The following is a 20553-nucleotide window of genomic DNA, read 5'->3' as shown; positions in this document are numbered from 1 at the left end:
TTGAACCCAGATACTCAGATTCCAGAGTCATCATTTAGAATATGTTTTTGTGAGACTCAAAGGAAATAATGGATAAATATATCACTTTAAAACTAAAGTAATACACACGTAAGGGATTATTTATTATTTCTCATCATCATCACATTATTGTTACTATTTCCATCTCACAGATGAAGAGACAGAGACCCAGAGCTTAGGTGAGTGCTAACACAGGACTAAAATTTAGATTTTCTTAATCCAGAGCTCTTTCTACAATATCTGAGAGGCTAGAAATCTCCAAACATAATTGAAACAGACTTTAGAAATTCTGTGGTGAGAGAAAACAAGAGTTAAAGATATCCATGTGAGGCATCCATTTAAAGTTATAGACTCTTTTTAAGTCCCATTATTAAAAATGAAAAGAAAAAAATAGAATAATTGAGGAAAAGAGCCCCATTTTGCCAGGATCTCCAATGCTGGATCTCTTCCCCTCTCTGCAGTGAATGAAGTACAGGCTCTGAAACTTCTTTTCTCTTTGACTACAGGCAGCAGCTCTTTGCAAACCCAGTGTTTCTCTCAGCTGGATCACTCTGAGGCCAGAAGCATGATTATGGGCATGGATAAACCCAGCCATGGTGTCAGGAACCCTGAAATGAAAATGTGAAATGCTCTGGGAGAAATCCTCACAGTCAGTTCTCAATTGCCATGGGGCTCCCTTATATGTAGGACTGGAGCGAGGAAGGAGGAGCTGTTAACTATTAAAATCATCTCCAGAGACTGATTTGGGGATAAGAATATAGCCTATTGAGTATATCAGATTTATTGGTTACACGAGCAACATGACCAATAAAGTGATGTGCCTCCAGGGCTCTCTTGGGACCTGGGACAAACTGAGCTGGATCTCATAATCCAACAAATGGATTTTTAGGAGCTTATTACTCAGCCCTTCTCCTGACCATCCAGCGACATCTTTAATTGGTGATATCTAATTAAGGAATAGTCCATCAACCTATCCACCTCTCCCCATCCCCATAGATGGACCAGTCATGCACTGTGGGAAAGTATCACTGCAGAACATTCCTGTTAACCAGAATTTGTAAACATTCCTTAGGACAAAGAGAAAGCAAAAATCTATAGATCGAATAACAGCAGGTCTGAGACCTGGCTCAGAAATTCTGCCTAATGTTCAAGAACTGATTTGGGGCTTTTATAATCCAGGACCCTGATATAAAAATAATAAAGTATATGAAAAATAAATGCTCACAGGAGTAAATATTATAGGATGTGGCCATGATAGTACCTAATGCCTGACTGGCTCCACTGCCATTTTAGCCTGGCTTCCAAATTGATGTTGGGCTTCAGCAAAAAAGTTGGATGATCATCTGGGCTTGCCCCATTTTCAACACGATTTTTCGGCATCATGGGGTCATGGCCCTACTGTATAAATCATGGACCTGTGAAGGCTACCAATTAATTTCTGGCTTTCAAAGGCAGAGTAAAGGAAGAATTGAGGAACATCATGCTTAGCTTAAAGGGAGTGACATCCTATCAAATCTGTAATGTGGAGGCTCTGTAAGGCGGAAGAAGCACTGGCTTTGTAATCAGAAGGAAAGAGATTAAGTCCCAGCTCTGCCTCTTGCTATGTGACCTTAGACAAATTGATTAACCTCTCCAAACTCCAATTTCCTTATGGGTAAAATAGAGATAATACTGGCTCTCACCATTCACCAAGGTGATGAATGAAATAATGTACTATGTGCCAGCTGCTTTAGGATAGTGCTCCATAAAAGCAAGTCATTATTTGTTTCTCTAAACCTTTCATTTCATTAGTTTCCTCAACTGTAAAATGAGGATAATAACAACATCTACATCACAGTGTCCTTGTAAAGATCTAAGAAAATATTTGTAAATAAAAAACATTTAGCACAATATTTGGCACATAGTAGTCACTCTATCAATTCTTAATCCTGTTGTAGTGTGCTGGAGGATGAAGATAGGCTCCCTGCAACTTTTCATCTTAAAGAATTTCTTTGATCATTGAGAGATTCACTTATGGACCCAGAGCCACACAGCCAGTATATGCCAGGATGGGGGACTTGGACCCAAGGTGTCCTGACTCTAAGGCTGATCATTTATCCTCTATGCCTCTTTGCTATTATTATTGGACATTATAAATGAAGTTTGGTCTCTTTCCCTATGTAAGCCATGGCTCCTATTGCTATAGTCACTCTTTCAGAGAATCAGACACAGGCAACCATTGTGCAAAGACTCATTTCTCATTTGGTCTGCCTTTTAATATGCCCTGAGGGGCTTTGATTTGATTCCAATTGGCTAAGGTAACAGGTAGAATCACATGAATTGTAAGAAAATAGATTTGGAGCTAGAAAGGAAGACTCTAGTCCAACATATTGGGAACTGAGTTGGAAAGAGTTGGCAAGTAGTTGGCTTCCATGACCTAGATTAGCAGAGAGAAAACTACATACCTGCATGGCTAGAGATGCCACTCAGTACTCCAGTCTGAGCATCTGTGGATAGAAAGAGATGCATTAGTCTCTTGAGTTGCCCTGGAGGAGGCAAGGCTAAGGAGTGTCTTGAATCCCATCTTTCAGCCTTCCAACAGATAAAGGGTTTTATAAGAGGGATCCTAATGGTTCTTGACAATCACAAGAGATGCAAGAAGAGATGAAGTGAGGTGAATTCCAAGAAGAATCTCTGTCTTTGTGATGCTTTCAGGTTTACATTTCTCCAGTCCCTTGAAAGCTTCAACTGATTCAGGATATATCTCAGATGGATGTAATCCCTATTTTTACCTCCTTCCTGAATTGCTTTCTCCCTTCTTCTCCATTTATCCAAGTCCTGACAGGTAGTATTGTGTATTAATTGGGCAACCTGGATCTCTGCCTCAGTTGTAACTCATCTTCATGACTTTGGACAACTCTCTATGGACTTCTACTTACTGCTTTGTAGAGTGAGAGAGTCATTCCTTAGGTCTCCCTCTAGCTGAATTTTTTCCTCACGTTTTACTGATGTATTTTGTCTTTACGGAGCAAGCATTTATAGATCACTCTCCCTTCATGAGAGGTATCTTGTAAAAGTAAAACATTTGAGTAAAATGAATAATACAGTGACCTCCTCTGAGAGTCTGTGCAATGTTTAACATCTTTAGTACCCTTTCAGCTCTCTATTTTAAAAAAGATGAATAGAAATCTATTTATTTTCTCTCCATCCCACCTCCCCTTTCCATTGGAGAAAGAAATTAAAAAGATTTCATATGACAACTCTCCATTGTCAAGCTAAATAAATTCCCCAAATAGTTGTATAAAAATATGTCTGCAGATTTATTCAAAGATACATTTTTGTTGTTTAGTTGTAACAATCATGACCCATTCTTCATGATCTCGTTTGGGGTTTTCTTGGCAAAAATACTGCAGTAGCTTGCCATTTTCCTTTCTAGCCCATTTTACCAATGAAGAAACTGAAGCAAACAGGGGTTAAGTGACTTGCCTAGAATCTCACAACTGGGAAGCATCTGAGACCAGATTTGAACTCACAAAGATGAGTCTTCCTGATTCTAGATCCAGTGATCCATGCACTGTGCCCCCTAGCTGCCTCTATATATAGAGATATGTTATATCTATGGTTACAGATATATATTTAGAGTTAATATATGGGCATACACAGAAAGGCATACTATATATACATGGATCTAATTCTTATATATGCCTCATCTATACATACATGTAAAATGTGTAGCTATATAGGTGGGATAGAGGTATACATAGATATATAATATAGACATATCTCATTTGAATGACTCATATACCTATGTACATGGAAAGAACACACACACACACACACACACATATATATATATATATCAATTTATATCATATCCATCCATACATAGTTATATAGAATACATACATCTCATTCTATGAATGTTTTCTATATTTGTTGTGGTTGTTGTTCATCCATTTCAGTCACATCCAATGCCTTGTAACCCCGTTTGGGATTTTCCTGGCAAAAACTGGAATATTTTGCTCTTTCCTACTCCAAGTCATTTGACAATTAGGCAAACAGGGTAAATTGCCCAGGTTACACAGCTAGTAAATGTCAAAGGCCAGATTTGAACTCAGGAAAAGGAGTCTTCCTGACTCCAGGTCCAGCACTCTATCCACTGGGCAACCTTGCTAATGTTTTACATAGACATGCGCAAAGAAAACACATATGATATATACCTACATATATGTACATGTGTAACATGTATCCACATACATGTTTTCTAAGATATATCTAGTATGTAGATATAGAATACACATTTATTAAATGTATATGTGGGTATCATTCTGGACCTTTAATCCATCACCTTTTTGTAATAGATCATCATCTGTCGTCTGGAATCAAGAATGATCATTGTACTGATTGCAGCTTTCAAATTTGCTTCTTTTATAGCTTAGTTTCCTTATCATCAAAGTGGAGATTATAAGGTGGCACTATTTACCAAATGGGGGTCTTATGAAGCACAAATGAGATAATGAATGTAAAAACTTTGTGGCCATAAATCACTCTAGAAGTGACATCTATCCTCACTATCGTGTGTATCACCTATCCTTCAGCCACCCTAGAGTCAAATCCCACCTCTGAATCCTATTAACTATGTGATATTTCAGTAAGTCACTTCAACTCTTTGGGCCTCAGTTTCCTCAATTGTAAAATAAAGGGTCTTAACTAAACGTTCCTTAAATTTTCTTCTGGCCTTAGTTCTATGTTCATATGACTGGAGCACCCTCCCCCAGGAAGCCCAACCTGAACATTCTACTCCACATCAATCTTTCCCTTCTCTGAACTTAATGCCTAAAGTATACAATTTATCATTTAATCTTGTACCTTATATTATTTTCTAGGACAGCTAGTGGCTAGAGTGCTGGGCTTGAAGTCAGGAAGACTCATCTTCATGAGTTAGAATTTGGCCTTCCTAGCTAGACCCTAGGCAACTCACTTTATCCTGTTTGCCTCAGTTTCCTCATCTGTAAAACGAACTGGAGGAAAACTTAGTAAACAATTCCATTATCTTTGCCGAGAAATCCCCAAGGGGGGGCATGAAGAGTCAGACAAAACTGAACAACAAAACTAAATAACAACAAAAATGATTCTCAAATTGTTTTATCTTCCTTATTGTTATCTTCCTCAAAGAGACAATAACATACTTAATAGTAGGGAGGAACCATGTTTTCTACTTCTCTTTAACAAACCTTCTCTTTCCCTAGAGCCTATCTCTGAGAAAGCTTTCCCCTAAGTGCCCAAAAGGTGCTTTGGGTAATAGAACTGGTCATTTGAATGAACAACTAAGGCAATGAGACACAAAGGGACCAGAGAATATTTTTTGAACTTGCTCACTTATTCAATAATGGACTGGATCATAAGATGGTTTCAAATGCCCACCTGTTCTAAGCATCAAAAATTACTTGTTACACCTAGAGCATGCATGGCAACCTTGGGTCTAGAGTTTCCACTTCCTGGTGCTAGAGCTGGACAGATTCTAGTGCTCACCAGACCACTCTGCTTCTTCTACCATCACAGTCCCCACTGAGCACAATGAGGTAGAGCTTCTTGCCTATAACTTTGAGGAAAGTTGTGTCTTGACTCTTCTCTTGTTTTTTTTTTTCTTAACCTGGGCAACAATATCTAGTATGAATGTTAGAGATGAGAATCAGTATTAATGCAGTATTCCTATAAGAGAAAAAAGTTGTGGCTTCTGACAGACCAGCATTCAGAAATCCAGAGCCTTTTAATCATGAACAGAAAAATATCATATTTGTCCCTGGGTTCTGATACTTATATTCTCATTGCATTTTTCCCCTGCCAAGGAGGTGATGAATGTATAGGTCAGTTACCTCTTCGAGTGATGGGTCCCAAGTTCAGAACCTGATCTGGGTTGATGGCATCTCCACTACGATGTCTGGTTCCTGAGCAGGTCTGTATTGAAGAGCAAATGACAGAAGAAAATTCTTATCGGGTGAGATCCCATAACTGGATTGTTCTGTCATTGATGGTGAACCTTTTAGAGACCTGGTGCCCAAACTGCAACCCTCTCGCCACATGTGAGTCCCCTACCTTACCCCAGATGGGGGAGGGAGGAAGTGCTCCCATTGGGCTGCTGGTAGAGGGGTGGAAGATGTGAGAAATGTCCTCAAGCACGTGTGGAGAGGGGAAAGGGAGCAGCCTCCTTCTGCTCGCATGCCCTCGGTTCACCCACACAGTTCTATGTAGAATAATCCACCATCCTTGACAATTATCTCCTATCATGGGGCTGAGGAGCTCAGAAAAAGCCACTTCTTACTATTTCAAAGATGCAAAGGCAAAGAAATATGGGAAGACATATGATGAATAGAAGGCAGGATTAAATCACACATATCTGGACCATACAAAAATAAAAGCAAAGAAATACAAAAGAACAGAAGTAAAGATTAGAATTAGATTACAGGAACAGTAATAATGTTGCTCAAATGTTCAAATCTTATGTAATCTTGCTGATAGGAATATTAAATGGAACAATGCAAATCACAACCAATTCTTACCAGCTCATCCTGTGCTACTCATGTCTGTCCTCCCCTAGGTTCACCATAGGAGCACCACCCAATGTGCTGAGAGTCTTCCTCACTTTCTTTTGATGCTATGGATATAGCAATGAAGCAGATGGAATGCCCCATCATCCATTCATCTGACAAATTATTGGTATTATCTTGTTGACGTCTGGACCAGGGGGGCACAAGCTCTGCTGGGTCTTGGCAAGCTAGAAAGGTTTCAACTATGAATTTGTTGATAGACTATATGCCTGAAGTCCAAGGGTCAGGCTTATCACCAGCTTGTTTGGAGGGTAGTAAATTTTTGGCCCCAGAAATTCTCAAAGACTGACTACTAAATTGTAGGAGTATTACAGTCTGTATCAGTGGAGAGAATACTCACACTGATAAAATAATAGATCAGTGAAATCCCCAAATAAGAAACTTTTGTAGTAGAGATTGTTTTGATGTAAAGAGAAGTCATCCCTTGGGGCAAGTTCCAATTTGCCATTTCCTGTTTCCAGAGGAACACTTGGGTGCCTTGCAATTTGCTTCTTGCCACGTGCCAGTTTGAGATGACAGAAAGCCACCACCCCACCACCCAAATTGGCTGTAGGGCTAGAAGAGCTAATAACTCAGTGGATGCTTAAAACAGAACAGCCCCTCTCTCAGCTCTCTCTTTCTGACTGCATATTGTTTCAGGGCTATTTCGAGTTACTTTCAGCTACCTCTGCCACATTATTTCATTAAATTTTATATAATTTTATTTCTTCATATATTAAATAATATATTAAATAACAATTATAATTATAATATATTTCTTTTATATTGAATTTTATTTCTTTTGAGTAAACTAAAATAGGGCTTCATAGTTTTGAGTGATTTTGTGTTTTATTGTGTCTTCTTGAGTATTGCTATTATTGATGGTCACTATTTAATGACAAATTAAAAACTGAGGCAATGTTTCATATAAGGTCAGATCTTGCACAAATTCCTACCAATTCTACTATGTGTATATATATATGTGTGTGTGTGTGTGTGTGTGTGTGTGTGTGTGTGTGTGTGTGTGTGTATTTAATACTTACCTTCTGTCTTGGAATTGATACTAAGCATGGGTTCCAAGGAAGGTAAGGGCTAAGCAATTGGGGTTGAATGACTTGCCCAGGGTCACACAACTAGGAAGTGTCTGAGGCCAGAATTGAACCCAGGACTTTCCATATCTAGGCCACAATATATTTCTTAATAACCCTGTTCTTCTCCCCTGGGATACCAGTCCTCTCTTGCTCTTTATACTCTTAGATTGTGGTTCTTAACCTGGTAACTGGTTTCTTATCTCCTGACTCCATAACACTACTTGGTAATAGTATCTCTGAGCTTTGCTTTTATTTTTGTTTTTATTAACATTTTGATAATAGTATTTCAACATAATGGGTTTTCTTTGAAATCCTATGTATTTTATTTTTTGCATTTAGAAATATTATTCTGAGGAGTTAATAGGTTTTACCAGACTGTTGAAAGGTTCCTAAAACATAAACAAAGAAGTGCTAAAAATCCCTTTTAGATTAAGAGAATAAAAGCAAAGATACTCAAAGCTCCTCTGTCTAAAGCCCAAATCCATGAACTCTCCTGAGAAAGGGCATAGAGAGAGGAGTGCTATTTTTTTTATTTGTCTTCTCCATTGCCATCATGATTTCTTTTTGGCCCAAAGATTCATGGGGAAATGTGAATCTGCTTTTGGCTAAGGTGGAAGGGTTGGGCTAGGAGGAAGATGGGAAGAGGAGGAACAACTTACTGGCTTGCACTTCTCATTCCTGCTGTCACAGAGAGAAACTTCACAGTGCAGGTAGACTAGGTCATGGTTCCCAGCAAACCTGAACATCTGGACTGAAAATCGACCTTGGGAGGACATCCCATTCTCCTCCACCTGAATAGTTGGGTCCTGAATGTGTGGACAGCTGTAAAATATATGTTCACAATGGTTGTCCTTCCCAGGAGGTCTGAGTATTGAGAACTAAAATGGAATTTCAGTGGGCAATAGAATATTGGGCATTTTTAAGGTTTAGAGTGGTCTTAGTTGGAAGAGGGAAGTACCAAGAAGTAGTCATCAGGGAAGGAGTAAAGGGAGGAAGATCTTTAAATTTCTAATGGAAAATGAGTATGTTGACACTGTGGTATCTGTGTCCACTTAGGAATACTCCCTGGTTTCCTCTGGGATCAGAAGTCATTCAGGGTAGGAGGACATCACCTCCTTTCCATTTTTTTCCTTGACCATCTCCTGACTCTATAATAATACTTGGTGATAGTCTATGCTCCTTCCTCCCTTTCCTCTAATTCTGCCTCCCACCCGGGGCCCCAAACTATATACCTCCCCCAAAATGGCGGACTACCTGTCTCTTATGATGAAGTATTTCAAAGGGTCGGTGGCGTTGCTGCTGGGGGTGGCATAGCAATTCTTCATCAACAGGACAAACTGAGTCGAATCTCCTCTTTCTAATATGGTGCCCACGTAAAGTATGGCTTCAGTGGAGAGGGCTACAGAAGAGCCTTCATAGGGAAGTGTGTAGGTTGGGCTACTGAACAGAGCCATCCTCACTGTAAATATCCCTGTGCCACCGACACTGATATTGAGGGAACTGTAGCAGGAGAAAGTATATGCTGTTAAAGGTCATATCATAGCTGAAGGTTAACATGGTGGGATAGAAAGAGCACTGGGTTTGGAATCAAAATTCCCAAGTTCAAATCCTTGGTCCTGCTATTTCTCTTGTGGTATTTTCCCAAACAAATCACTAGACTCTAATTTCCTTTTCTATAAAATGAAGAGATTGGACTAGAAAACCTTTAATGTCCCTTCCGGCTCTAAAAACCAAACTTCTAACTGTGGGAGCAGAAACACAGAAGAAAAACAACTGCTTGATCACATGGGTTGATGGGGATATGATTGGGGATGTAGACTCTAAACAATCACCCTAATGCAAAATATCAATAATATGGAAATAGGTCTTGATCAATGACACATATAAAACCCAGTGGAATTGTGCGTTGGCTATGGGAAGGGGGTTTGTGGGGATAGGGAAAGAACATGAATCTTGTAACCATAGAAAAATATTCTAAATTAATTAAATAAAAATTTTCCCCCCAAAACCCCAAACTTCTTAATCAAGATTTGGTCTTGAATAACACCTCTGATAGTAACTCTTGACCAATTCATTCACCTTCCTTAGGCCTTGTTTTCTCACCAGAAAACACAAAGAGATCATCCTAAAATGGACTCTGAAATCCCTTTCAGAGATTCAGAGATTTGAGTATAATATCCATAAATGGACTTTAAGGTGTTCCTCTCACATCGATGACTGAATATGCTCAGAACTTGTAGGAAGACAGGATTCTCCATCAAAGAGCTACACCATTGTCCTGAACTGGTAGATACAACGTTAGCCTTGGAAGTCAGAAAGACCTGCCTTCAAATCCTCCCCTAAAACAATTAGTAGCTGTGAGACCCTGGACAAGTCAGTTGTGCTTTAGTTTCTCCACCTGTAAAATGGAGATAATGAGAGCACCTACCTCACAGGGCTGTACAAAGATCAGATAAAATAACATGTAAAAGGCTTTGCAAACCTTACAGCACACTACAAATGCAAGCTATTATACCTGATAATGGGTTGGGTTGCCGTTTGGAGGCTGACTTCCATGTCCAGAGGGTAGGCACACTGGAAATTGACGTTGATTTTGGTATCCCGGATGATGATTTTGTCAGACAAGTAGAGGGTGTTACTATAGATGGCATGGGTTTGGTTTTTCTAGAGGAAGGAGGAGAGAGAAAAGGCCACTAGACCAGTCACTCCGCAGGTCAGCCCTAGGGGCATTGAAGTCAGTGGAGCTCATCTTGGATGCTTTCTCTCTACCCTTTTCTGTACCCCTGGACCCCTGACCTCTAGGGTTCCTGCCTTGTATCATAAGATCATAGGAGTGAGAGTTAAAAGAGTTTCCCTTATTTTGCAGATGAAACAGAGGCCAAGGGCCATGATGATTTGTCCAAGGTCTCTCATCTAATAAGTAAGAAGAGCCTGGGTTTGAAATGGGGGTCCTTGACTCCAGATTCAGAGCTTTTTCTACCATGCCATGGTTCCCTTCCCTTCTTCCAGGGCTTCTGTCCCCTCTTAGATATTAGATTCAGATATGAAATGAGAACAGCTAAATTTATAACTTTTCCCAGGAGTATTTCCATTTTAAGATAGGAAGATGGAAAAGCCTTTAAGATAATTCTTTTTATCTTAAATAAAACATTAATGGTGTCATTTCAGATACCAGGTGAGTAAAGACAAAGATATTTTCTTGCAATTTGCCATTCTAGGGTCCTCTCAAATCATACCATGAGTCGAAGTAACTATACTTTCTGTTTTCTCTACTCACATTACTTGTACATAGCTGAGTGGTGCAAATGGATAGAGACTTGGGAAAATCTGAGTTCAAATCTCACCTTCAATGTTCACTAACTGCATGTCCCTGGGCAAATAACTTATCTTCTGTTTGCCTCAGTTTTCTTATTTGTAAAATGAAGATAATAATACTACCTATCTCCTAGGGTTGTTGTGAGGATCAACTGAGATAATAATTGTAAAGTACTTAACCCAGTTCTTTTAGCCAGTATTATTTTGTTAGGCCAAACCTGGAGCCAAACTATGCAGTATTGTGCCCTAAAGTGTATTGTTTAGAGTGTTATAGAGATGACCTGATCTAGCCCGCTGCCTCCAGTAACTTCTCATGGAGTCATCTTGAAGTCGAACATGGATTATCATTCTTCCCAACTCTATGTTGTGGTTAGGGTTAGGGTTAGGGTTCAACCCCAAAATAATTTTAAGTGGTCTAGAATGAAACTCAAAAGGTAAAATAAGTCATTAAGAGAAGTCTTGAGACATATATGAGACAGTATAGTGATTTTGCCAAGGGGGGGCAAAGGAAATAGGGTGCAGATTTAAGGCTAAACATATATGGAAACCTCAGGTCATTAAAATTACTTGTGAAAGCCATCACCTTTTTCCAGTTGGACTACCAACCATCTCTCTGAATCATTACCTAGATACCTGGTTCCCACACTTGCTTTGCCCCATCCTATTCCCAAACTGGAGAACCTCAAGTCTTGTCCTAGGGAGGCAGAATTCTACCAGAACCTACCATTAGCCTGGTTCCACATGGCCCATCCCGAGCTGGAGTTACCACAGACACCCAACTCTGGTTGTCCTTCTCTTCAAAACCAGAACATGAACTATCTTTCAAATATGTGTATATCTCCTCAAACCCCAGGTTTTTCAGCAGGCACTTATTCAAAGACACCTTGATGTAAGTGGCCTCACAATATAGATCAGGTTTCAGGTTGGCAATATCTGAAAGAGATAAAGAGGTAGAAAATGGTAGAATCCTAGAATCTGAGTCGGACTGAAACTTTAGAGGTCAATCAAAAGCAATAAACCTGTATTTAGCATCTACTCTGTGCCAGGCATGGGACTCAGCACTGGGGAATACAAAGCAAGGTAAAAGGTAGGAACTCCAGTCTAACAGAGGAGGCAACATACAAAGCAAATAATATACAAGATAAATAGGAAATAATCAACAGAGGGAAGACAGAATTCAGAGGGACTGGAAAAGGCTTTCTGTCAAAGGTTGGGTTTTAGCTGAGTCTTTACGATCTCCTACTCTAGTCCAGACCTGGAACTTCACACGGCACCTGGGGCGTTCTCATCCTGGAACATCCCTCCACCATGCTGACTCCTTTTTCTCCTTTTGGGAAGTTCCTTCTGAGGTTCTTTCTTTTGGAGATAAGCTAAGGTTGACCAGACTTCATTTACCTGCCAGATTTGATTGTAACTTTCTGGACTTCTTTACCTTTGCCTATGCAGGTACACTACCGCCCTCTCCCTTTTATAGCTCCATTTCCTTATTAGTATGTAAGCTGCTAGAGGGCAAGGATTGTTATTATGTATAGCCCCAGTGCTTAGCACAATGCCTGGCAAATAGGAGGGGCTTAATAAATGTCTGTTGCCCTGCCTGGGACATAAGTCCCCTCCAGACACAGAGAAATCATTCTTTTACTAGGCAATCTGCTCCATTTTTGGTCCTCCAATTGTCCATGCTGACATCTGACTCTTGTAACTTTCATGCATTGATCCTGGTTCTGATTTTTTGACCCACGATAAGTTTTAACTCTCTTCCATACAATAAAAGATTTGAACTCAGATGTTGTTTTCTAGGGTAGGGATCTTTCCATTGGATGGAAATCTAAAGATTTAAAATTTTATGAGGACTTAATATACATTAAATCCTTATAAATAACTAATCTTGATGGTGATGGAGTGACTGAGATCTCTCTAAATCACCAGGATTCCAGGCAAACTCAAATCAGTCAACCAGGTAACACCATGTTATACCTGCAAGCTGTTCTATGTTATGTTGGACTCTGCTAGGGGCTTATCAGGTATAAATATAGCTAGGAGGCTGTGACTGAATGGGAATAAGATAACATCCATCAATTAATCAATTAACATTTATTAAGTACCTCCAGCCACCAGGCTAAGCTTTGGGGATAGAAAAGGAAAGACTTTGCCCTCAGAGAGCCTACAATCTAACGAGGAAGACAAAACATATTCAATCTATCAAATAAATAGAAAATAACTAACAGAGAGAAGGCCCTAGAATTAAGAGAAATTTGTGGGGGAGAGAAGGAGCTTAGGGGATAGAGTCAAACTTGGAGATGGAAGGTCCTGGGTTCAAATCTGACCTCAGACATAACTAGCTATGTAACCCTGGGCAAGTTTCTTGATTCCAGTTGCCAATTCCTTACTGCTCTTCTGTCTTGTTACTGATACTTAGTATTGATTCTAAAATAGAAGATAAGGGTTATTTTATTTTTAAGATATTGGGTAAGGCTTCCAATAGAAGATAGGATTTTAGGTAGGATTATTTTAGATTTAGATGGAATTTTAAAGAAAGCATTGCATTATATATGTGACTAAATTTCTTTTTTGCCTATACCCATGGATAACTTTGCACTGAAAAATCTTAATGTGGAGTTCCTCCTTTGTCTCAAGCTATAGACACAGAAATCCACATGAGCCTTGATGGGTAGGATATCTCATGTGCCTGGTTGGTTTACTGGTTTATCTTCTTCCCTGCACTCCAAAGAGGGAATGTGTATGCACTAAAGAGGAAATATCCTTGCAAAGCTTCTTACTGAATAGAAAGAACTCGAGACCTATAGAAAGAAGAAACTTGGGTTCTTGTTTTAGATCTACCATTAACTAGCTGGATACCTTGGATGAGTCATTTAACTTCTCTGAATCTCGATTTCTTCATTATTTCTCCCTCATTAGACTCTGAGCTTTCCAAGAGAAGGGACTGGTTTTTGTTTGGTTGTTTTAATTCCTTTGACTCCATAGTGGTTACTTAGCAAAGTGACTGGCACAAAGAAAATATTCAGTAAATGTTTGTTGGCTTGACTTAATTTTTAAATTGAAGGGACTATATGAGATGATCTCTAAGGTCCCTTTTAGTCCCTTCCTAAAACTCTGTGGTTCTATGACATTCAAGGTCTCTTTTAGAACAAAATTTCTGCTTATGGAGTACTATGATATAGAGTATTAATGGCGAACCTTTTAAAGACCAAGTCCCCAAATTGCATCCTTATGTTGCATGTGAGTCACCTTCTTACTCTAGCCAGAAAGAGGAGGAAGCACTGCCATTGGGCTGCTGAACAGAGGGGTGGGTGAAGTGAAAAATGTCCTCAGGTGTGGTGAAGAGGGGAAGAGGAGCAGCCCCTTCTGGCACATGTGCCATATGTTCACCAGCACAGATATAGGTGAAATGTCATTGAACCTAGAGTCAAAGGTTTTGATTTTAAATCCTGCCTCTGACATTCAATACCCGTGAATCACTGGGCAAATAATTTAATCTTCCTTCTCATCTGTAAAATGATACTTTGGATTAGATGTCCTCTGAGGTTGCTTCCTGTTCTAGAACTAGGATTCCATGAATCTATATTAATTTTGAGTTATACGTTGACTATATTTGCTACAAAGGGATTGGCCATAAATGTCCCCTTTGAATACACACACACATACACACACACACACACACACACACACACACTCACATTCATCTTTATCCTCTGTCTCTGCTTTATTCACTCTTCTTCCCCAAGGAACTTACCAGTAATTTCTGAGCTCTGTTTGCATTGGCAGGTCCAGTTTCCATTGACTGCCTTGCAATCCTCATCTAAGCCACAGGCATTACAGGTCCCCTCCACAGAGCTGGGGTCTGTAGGTTCACATGAACATACAATTGCTAAAAAGCCTAGTGAACTGACAGTTCCAAGTTACACATGGTTGGGGAGAGGGCCAGGACAAGGGGGACCCCTTAAAGGTTTATCCTTTGGAAGGCGTTAGGTCTCAAGAAATTTATTCCAATGAACACCAAAGCTCTCCTTTGTTAGCAGGAACGAGTGGGGCTAGGGGTCAGGGCAGACATTGGGAAAGGAAAGGGACACTGAAATCAATAAATCCTTGAGAAAGAAGAAAGGGAAGGGAGCGTCCAAGGACACTGCCACGTGCCTAACTCTTCAACCACCCACCCCAAGCAGGCAGCAACTGCCTCTTCACCTGTACAGTACGCCAAGTTGCATTCTGGTGGAGTGGTCAGGTTGTAGACGTAGTATCCCCCGACGCAAGCCTTCACCTGCACCATAGACTGCCAGAGGCAGCAGTCCCCGCTCCAGTGGGCACAAGCCGTCCCATCCACGATGCCCTCGTCGCTGGATGGGTGACTTCCATTGAGCCACATCGGAGCGGCGGTGTTGCACCTATGAATTGGGACACACGTCTCTGGTATACGTACGCCTCCCCTGCCTACAAAGCGATACCAACCTCGGGGGACTGCATCGCAGTAAAAGCCTGCCCTGTAGCTTGTGCTCCTCCAGTACTCGTCCAGGAGGGTATATTTCTGGCACGGGTCCATACAGATCTGGGTCCCGTCAGAGTCGGCAATGCAGTCCAGTCCAGGTCCGCAGGAGCCGGGGAAGCACTGACACTCATGTCCATCCCCGGCGTAGCCAGGAAGGCATTCACAAGAGTAGTTGCCAGGAGAGTTAGTGCAGCTGGCCAGGGGGTGGCAGCCCAGGTCGGGGTCCCTGCACTCATCTATGTCCTCACAGCCATTCTCGGGAGTCAGCCGGAAGCCACTGGGGCAGCTGCAGTGATAGGAGCCTACCGTGTTCACACAGTTGCTGTTTTTGCAGTTGTGGCCCCCTTGGAAGGCACATTCATCCACATCTGAGCAGATGAGGCCATCCCCAGTGAAGCCATCTAGGCAGATGCAGGTCACAGACTGGTTGGTCTCCACACAAGATGCATGGATGTGGCACTGGGAACAGTTGTCTCCTGAAAGGGACAGAGAAGGGCAACTAGTTGTCTCAGTGGATAGCGCATCAGGCTCCGAGATGGGAGGTCCTGGGTTCCAATCTGGCCTCAGACACTTCCTAGCTAGGTGATTCTAGGCAAGTCATTGTTAATCACAATTGTCCAGTCTTTACAGCTCTTCTGCCTTGGAACCGACACTCACTATCAGTTCTAAGACAGAAAGTAAAGGTTTTTTCAAGAGAGAGAGAGAGGAGAGAGGAGGGAGAGGGGGAGAGAGAGAAAGAAGGAGGGATGGGAGGAGAGAGAGGAGAGAGGGATGGAAAGAGGGAGAGAAAGAAAGAAAAAGGAGGGAGGGAGAGAAGGAGAGAGAGGAGATGGAGGGATGGAGAGGGAGAGACAGACAGACAGACAGACAGACAGACAGACAGAAAGGGGGAGGAAAGGAGGGAGAGGGAGAACGAGAGGAAGAGAGAGAGAGAGAGAGAGAGAGAGAGAGAGAGAGAGAGAGAGAGAGAGAGAGAGAGAGAGAGAGAGAGAGAGAGGTGGCAGGGCAGAGACAGATAGAGACAGATAGAGGAAATCCAGGACCAAACCAGGCTAGTTAGAGAAAACATCATAGTATGATAGAGGTATAAAGGGATTTATAAATTCACTAGTACAAACCCCTATCTTACAGATGAGCAAATTGAGGCCCAGAAGAACAGTGTTCACATTTAGTGGCAGATCTGAGATTGGAACCTGTTTCCTAACTCCAAACTCCAGAGTTTTTTTAATAAAGATTATGGAATTCCAGATACTTCAATATTTTACCACACATTATCAATCTCTTCCCAGGAAAATGTTACTGGAAGGAAGTTAAAGCAATTTCACTTTTTCTAGGCACCAGCAGGGCAATGAGGGCTTACGTCATATCCAGAAGGAGCAAACAATAGCTTGCACTGCTGTGATCTGAAAAGGTTCTGGGAAGTTTCCACACATTTTTCCCAAGAAGAAATAAACCAGTTTCCTCCATTAAAACAAGGAAAGAGCAGTGTCTAGTGAATCGGAGCTCTGAATCAGGAGTAGGAAAACCTTAGCATCTAGACTCGGCTCTGTCTAACTAAATGAGTGAGTTCCTTCAATTAATTCCACCTCTTGGAGATCCTGTCACCTCCTCTGCAACATACCTGGGAGACACTAGAAGATCTCAAGATCTCTCTTAACAAAAATGATTCTTCGATTGCAAATATCTAGCTCAGCATAAAGAACCTGTGAATTCTAGCTGGTATCTAGCCCTCACTCATTTTCCTCCAACAAAATAAATAACAACCATAGCTAACATTTATATGGTAATTTAAGATTTGCAAAGCACTTTATATGTGTTAATGCCATTTGGTTCTCACAACAATCCTGTGTAGTAGGTGATGTTGTTATCTCCATTCTACAGATGAGGAAACTGAAATTGAGGAAAATTAAAGGACTTGCCCAAGGTCACATAGCTTAAAAAGTGCCTGAGGCAGAAATTGAACTCTGATCTTTCTGACTCCAAAGTCAGATATTTACTTAGCTGTGTGACCTTGGGTAAGTCCCTTAACTTTTCTCAGCCTCAGTTATCTCATCTGTAAAATGGAGATAATAATAGCACCTACCTCACAGAATTGTTGTGAGAATTAAATGAAATAATATTTGTAAAATACTTAGCACAGTGCCTGACACACAGAGTAGATAGTATTTAAAGGCCAGCTATTATAATAATAATAATAATAATTATTATTATTATTATTATTATTATTAGCTCAGGGTGCCAATCTGCCCCATGAATGCCCCTTTCTTCTTGGTACCCTCTTCTCTCCTGGCTTCCTGCTACTTTCTAAGGGTATTTCTTGGGTGAGCAGTTGCTTTGTGTGGATAAGCTGGAAGGTTCCTTTTGGGCTACTCCTGAGGGGCTTACAAAGCTCTCCAGGTTTGATACAAAAAGTCTGTGATTTCCCAAATCCAGATAGAAGTGACCAGCCTGGATGGCAGTTGGCAGCCTAGGAGCAAAGGGAGGGAGAAGAAACCCACATTGGGTGATCTTTGGGTTTTCTGTCTCTGAACTCTGTCATTCTGATGATTTGAGGAGGGGGGTGGGGGCTTAGGCTAGTGAAAGACACTCATCCTTCTGTTTATTCTTCCTTGAATCAAGGCAGGAAGGGGTTCACTTGAGCTGTTTTTACCTTTCTAATATCAACATCTGAGTATAAATTAGTCTTTCATTAAAACCTAGTCATGAATTAAAAAGAAAAAGAAAAAATAGGCAGCTAGGCAGCACAGAAAATAGAATGCCAGGCCTGAGTTCAAATTTGGCTTCAGATACTTACTAGCTATGTGACTCTGGGCAAGTCACTTAACTCTATTTGCCTCAGTTTCCTCATCTGTAAAATGAGCTGGAGAAGGAAATGACAAACTGTTCCAGTAACTTTGCAAAGAAAATCCCAAATGGGATCATAAAGAGTCAGAAATGACTGAACAATAACAACATTATTACTATTATTACTTAGAATCAGAGTACCACTATGCAGAGGCAGCATCTTTGGAGAGGTGGCTGGAGGAAGCAGGCAGAGAAAGATGGACCGATCCAAGACCATCACTTACTCTCTGTGAAATTGTCAGCTACTGAGCTCCAGTGTTGAAAAGCCACCAGCAGCAGGGTCAGATAGAAAAGCTGTGTCATCCTTTACACCAGCTTCTCTGCCACTGGGGTCCTTCCTGGAGTAAGAGGCCAGATAGTTGTCCCTTTGAGGTTTCTTCCAAGACTGATTTCTTTGACCCTTCAACCTACACAAGGCAAGGAATGTAGTTATTGCAATTCATTTTGTCTCTACAACAACCTCCAAGCTCACCCTCTGACCCCAAAGTCCATATAATTAATCAAAACAGATTCCCTTTTAAAATGAGGAAGCAGCAAATCTTGGCAGAATGCTGGCCTGACTAGCTAATTGTTTGAAACATATGCTCATTGTCCAATTCTTAGACTTGAAAAGCACCTGGCTTTCCACAGGGCCAACTTTCTTCTCCCGCACTGGCAAAGTGAGCTCATTGCCTCCCCCACTCACGCCCCCTAACACATGCCCACTTTTGTAGTTACAGATAACTGGGGAAAGCAGTTTAGAATGGGAAACATGGGCGACAGAGCAAGACCCATTTGGGACCATCCTGATGGCTGGAAGGGGCTCTGGGTGACTGGGGAGCAGGGAGACACTGTCCTGAGTCCTGACTGAGATGCATCTTACCTGAGATGGAACTAAAGACTGTCTCCGTTCCCAGCATTTTCCCTCTCTTTATATATATAAATGGTATATGTGTATAACACCAACAGGACAGGAGGCCACACCTCTACTTGGTTTTTTCTTTCCTTGGGGTTTGAGTTTGTTCTAATTGGGTGCATTTCACACTTTGTTTTCCTTTTCTCGCCAGGTCGACTTTCCTCATTTGCTATGGTCTGCCCTAAATTAACATCTGGTAGGTTATGCCCTTGTCTGGAAATGGAAAGGCATTGACTTTGCCCCTTTGAGAAGGAAGTGGCTGCTGTTAGAGATTAACCCAGGAACTAGTGCCCAGGGTACTGGCCATCCTCTCTCAGTCACCAACAAGGGTGCAACAGGCACAGGCACTAACCCCTCGTGCAGCCCTGAGGCATAAGCAGGTGAGCTTTGGATGTGCCTTGAATATCAACCACTTTGGCACCCACCTGGCATTCTGTCTAGACTGAGCAAGTTCCAGAGCTGGAGGCTGTTTCTGTGCTTCTATTGGATGTAGTGGACCCAAACCCAACTACCTGCCCCTGGAAGTTAGGACATAGTGACTTGTCCATGATGACTTATAGCTGGCAGCTGGAGTTGACTTTTCTCAGAATGTTCATTCTCCTCCTCATCAAATTGCCCCATGAGATGAATTCCACCCCCTATTAGTTCCACACCAAAGCATCTAAGGGGCCAGGAATATTCACACATGATCGTGAGATTTATGGCTTTTTAATCGAAAGTTCTAGCAGGCAAGAAGAATTCTGCCATTCATCCAGAGGCTTGCCCTTTCTTGCAGTGACCTTAGATGGTTTGAAACTTCCTGTCATGGAGTAATCATGGCCAAAGAGCAGTCTACTAACTGGAGTCATTGTAAGGGTTGACTTGGGATGAATTTGATTAACTAGGAGGCTCCAGGGTGAGAGTAATCTCCAGGTAGATGCCCTCCCCCACTCTTTCCCGTAGTCATTAATTTCTTTTTCTCCTCTAATTGCTACTGCTAGTGTTTCTAGTACAATGTTAAATAATAGAGGTGATAATGGGCATCTTTGTTTCACTCCTGATCTTATTGGGAAGGATTCTAACTTATCCCCATTGCAGATGATGTTTGCCAATGGTTTTGGATAGATACTGTTTATTATTTTTAGGAAAGGCCCTTCTATTCCTATACTTTTCTAGTGTTTTCAAGAGGAATGGGTGTTGTATTTTGTCAAAGGCTTTTTATGCATCTATTGAGATAATCATGTGATTTTTGTTGATTTATTTGTTGATAGGGTCAATTATCTGGATGGTTTTCCTAATATTGAATCATCCTTGCATTCCTGGCGTAAATCCCACCTGATCATA

The 20553-nt window shown here is 41.2% G+C and overlaps 1 protein-coding gene across 1 annotated transcript; it reads right to left on the bottom strand.

Annotated features, from left to right (window-relative positions):
- Positions 1 to 98: 98 nt before the first annotated feature.
- UMOD (uromodulin) lies at positions 99 to 19292 on the bottom strand. The gene is made up of 11 exons (XM_007498187.2): positions 19198 to 19292; positions 18560 to 18742; positions 15191 to 15967; positions 14742 to 14849; positions 11715 to 11923; positions 10191 to 10339; positions 8930 to 9175; positions 8335 to 8497; positions 5874 to 5955; positions 2463 to 2504; positions 99 to 626 (listed from the first exon to the last, which is right to left on the bottom strand). Exons 2-11 carry the CDS (start codon positions 18636 to 18638, stop codon positions 565 to 567), a joined length of 1917 nt encoding a protein of 638 aa, XP_007498249.2. The 5' UTR covers positions 18639 to 18742; positions 19198 to 19292; the 3' UTR covers positions 99 to 564.
- Between the last annotated feature and the right edge of the window lie 1261 nt (positions 19293 to 20553).

This window comes from Monodelphis domestica, chromosome 7, assembly GCF_027887165.1.
Source record: "Monodelphis domestica isolate mMonDom1 chromosome 7, mMonDom1.pri, whole genome shotgun sequence".
Taxonomy (NCBI): Eukaryota; Metazoa; Chordata; class Mammalia; order Didelphimorphia; family Didelphidae; genus Monodelphis; species Monodelphis domestica.
Note: the sequence above shows the minus strand (reverse complement) of the source record. Positions and strands in the feature narration are given on the sequence as shown.

Coding starts and splice junctions, on each gene's coding strand:
- UMOD (XM_007498187.2), bottom strand. CDS start 18,638: ATGACACAGCTTTTCTATCTGACCCTGCTGCTGGTGGCTTTTCAACAC. Junction 5,956..8,334: donor GGAATGAGAAGTGCAAGCCA/GTAAGTTGTTCC, acceptor TCTTCAATACAG/ACCTGCTCAGGAACCAGACA. Junction 2,505..5,873: donor GGGACCCATCACTCGAAGAG/GTAACTGACCTA, acceptor TTCTATCCACAG/ATGCTCAGACTGGAGTACTG.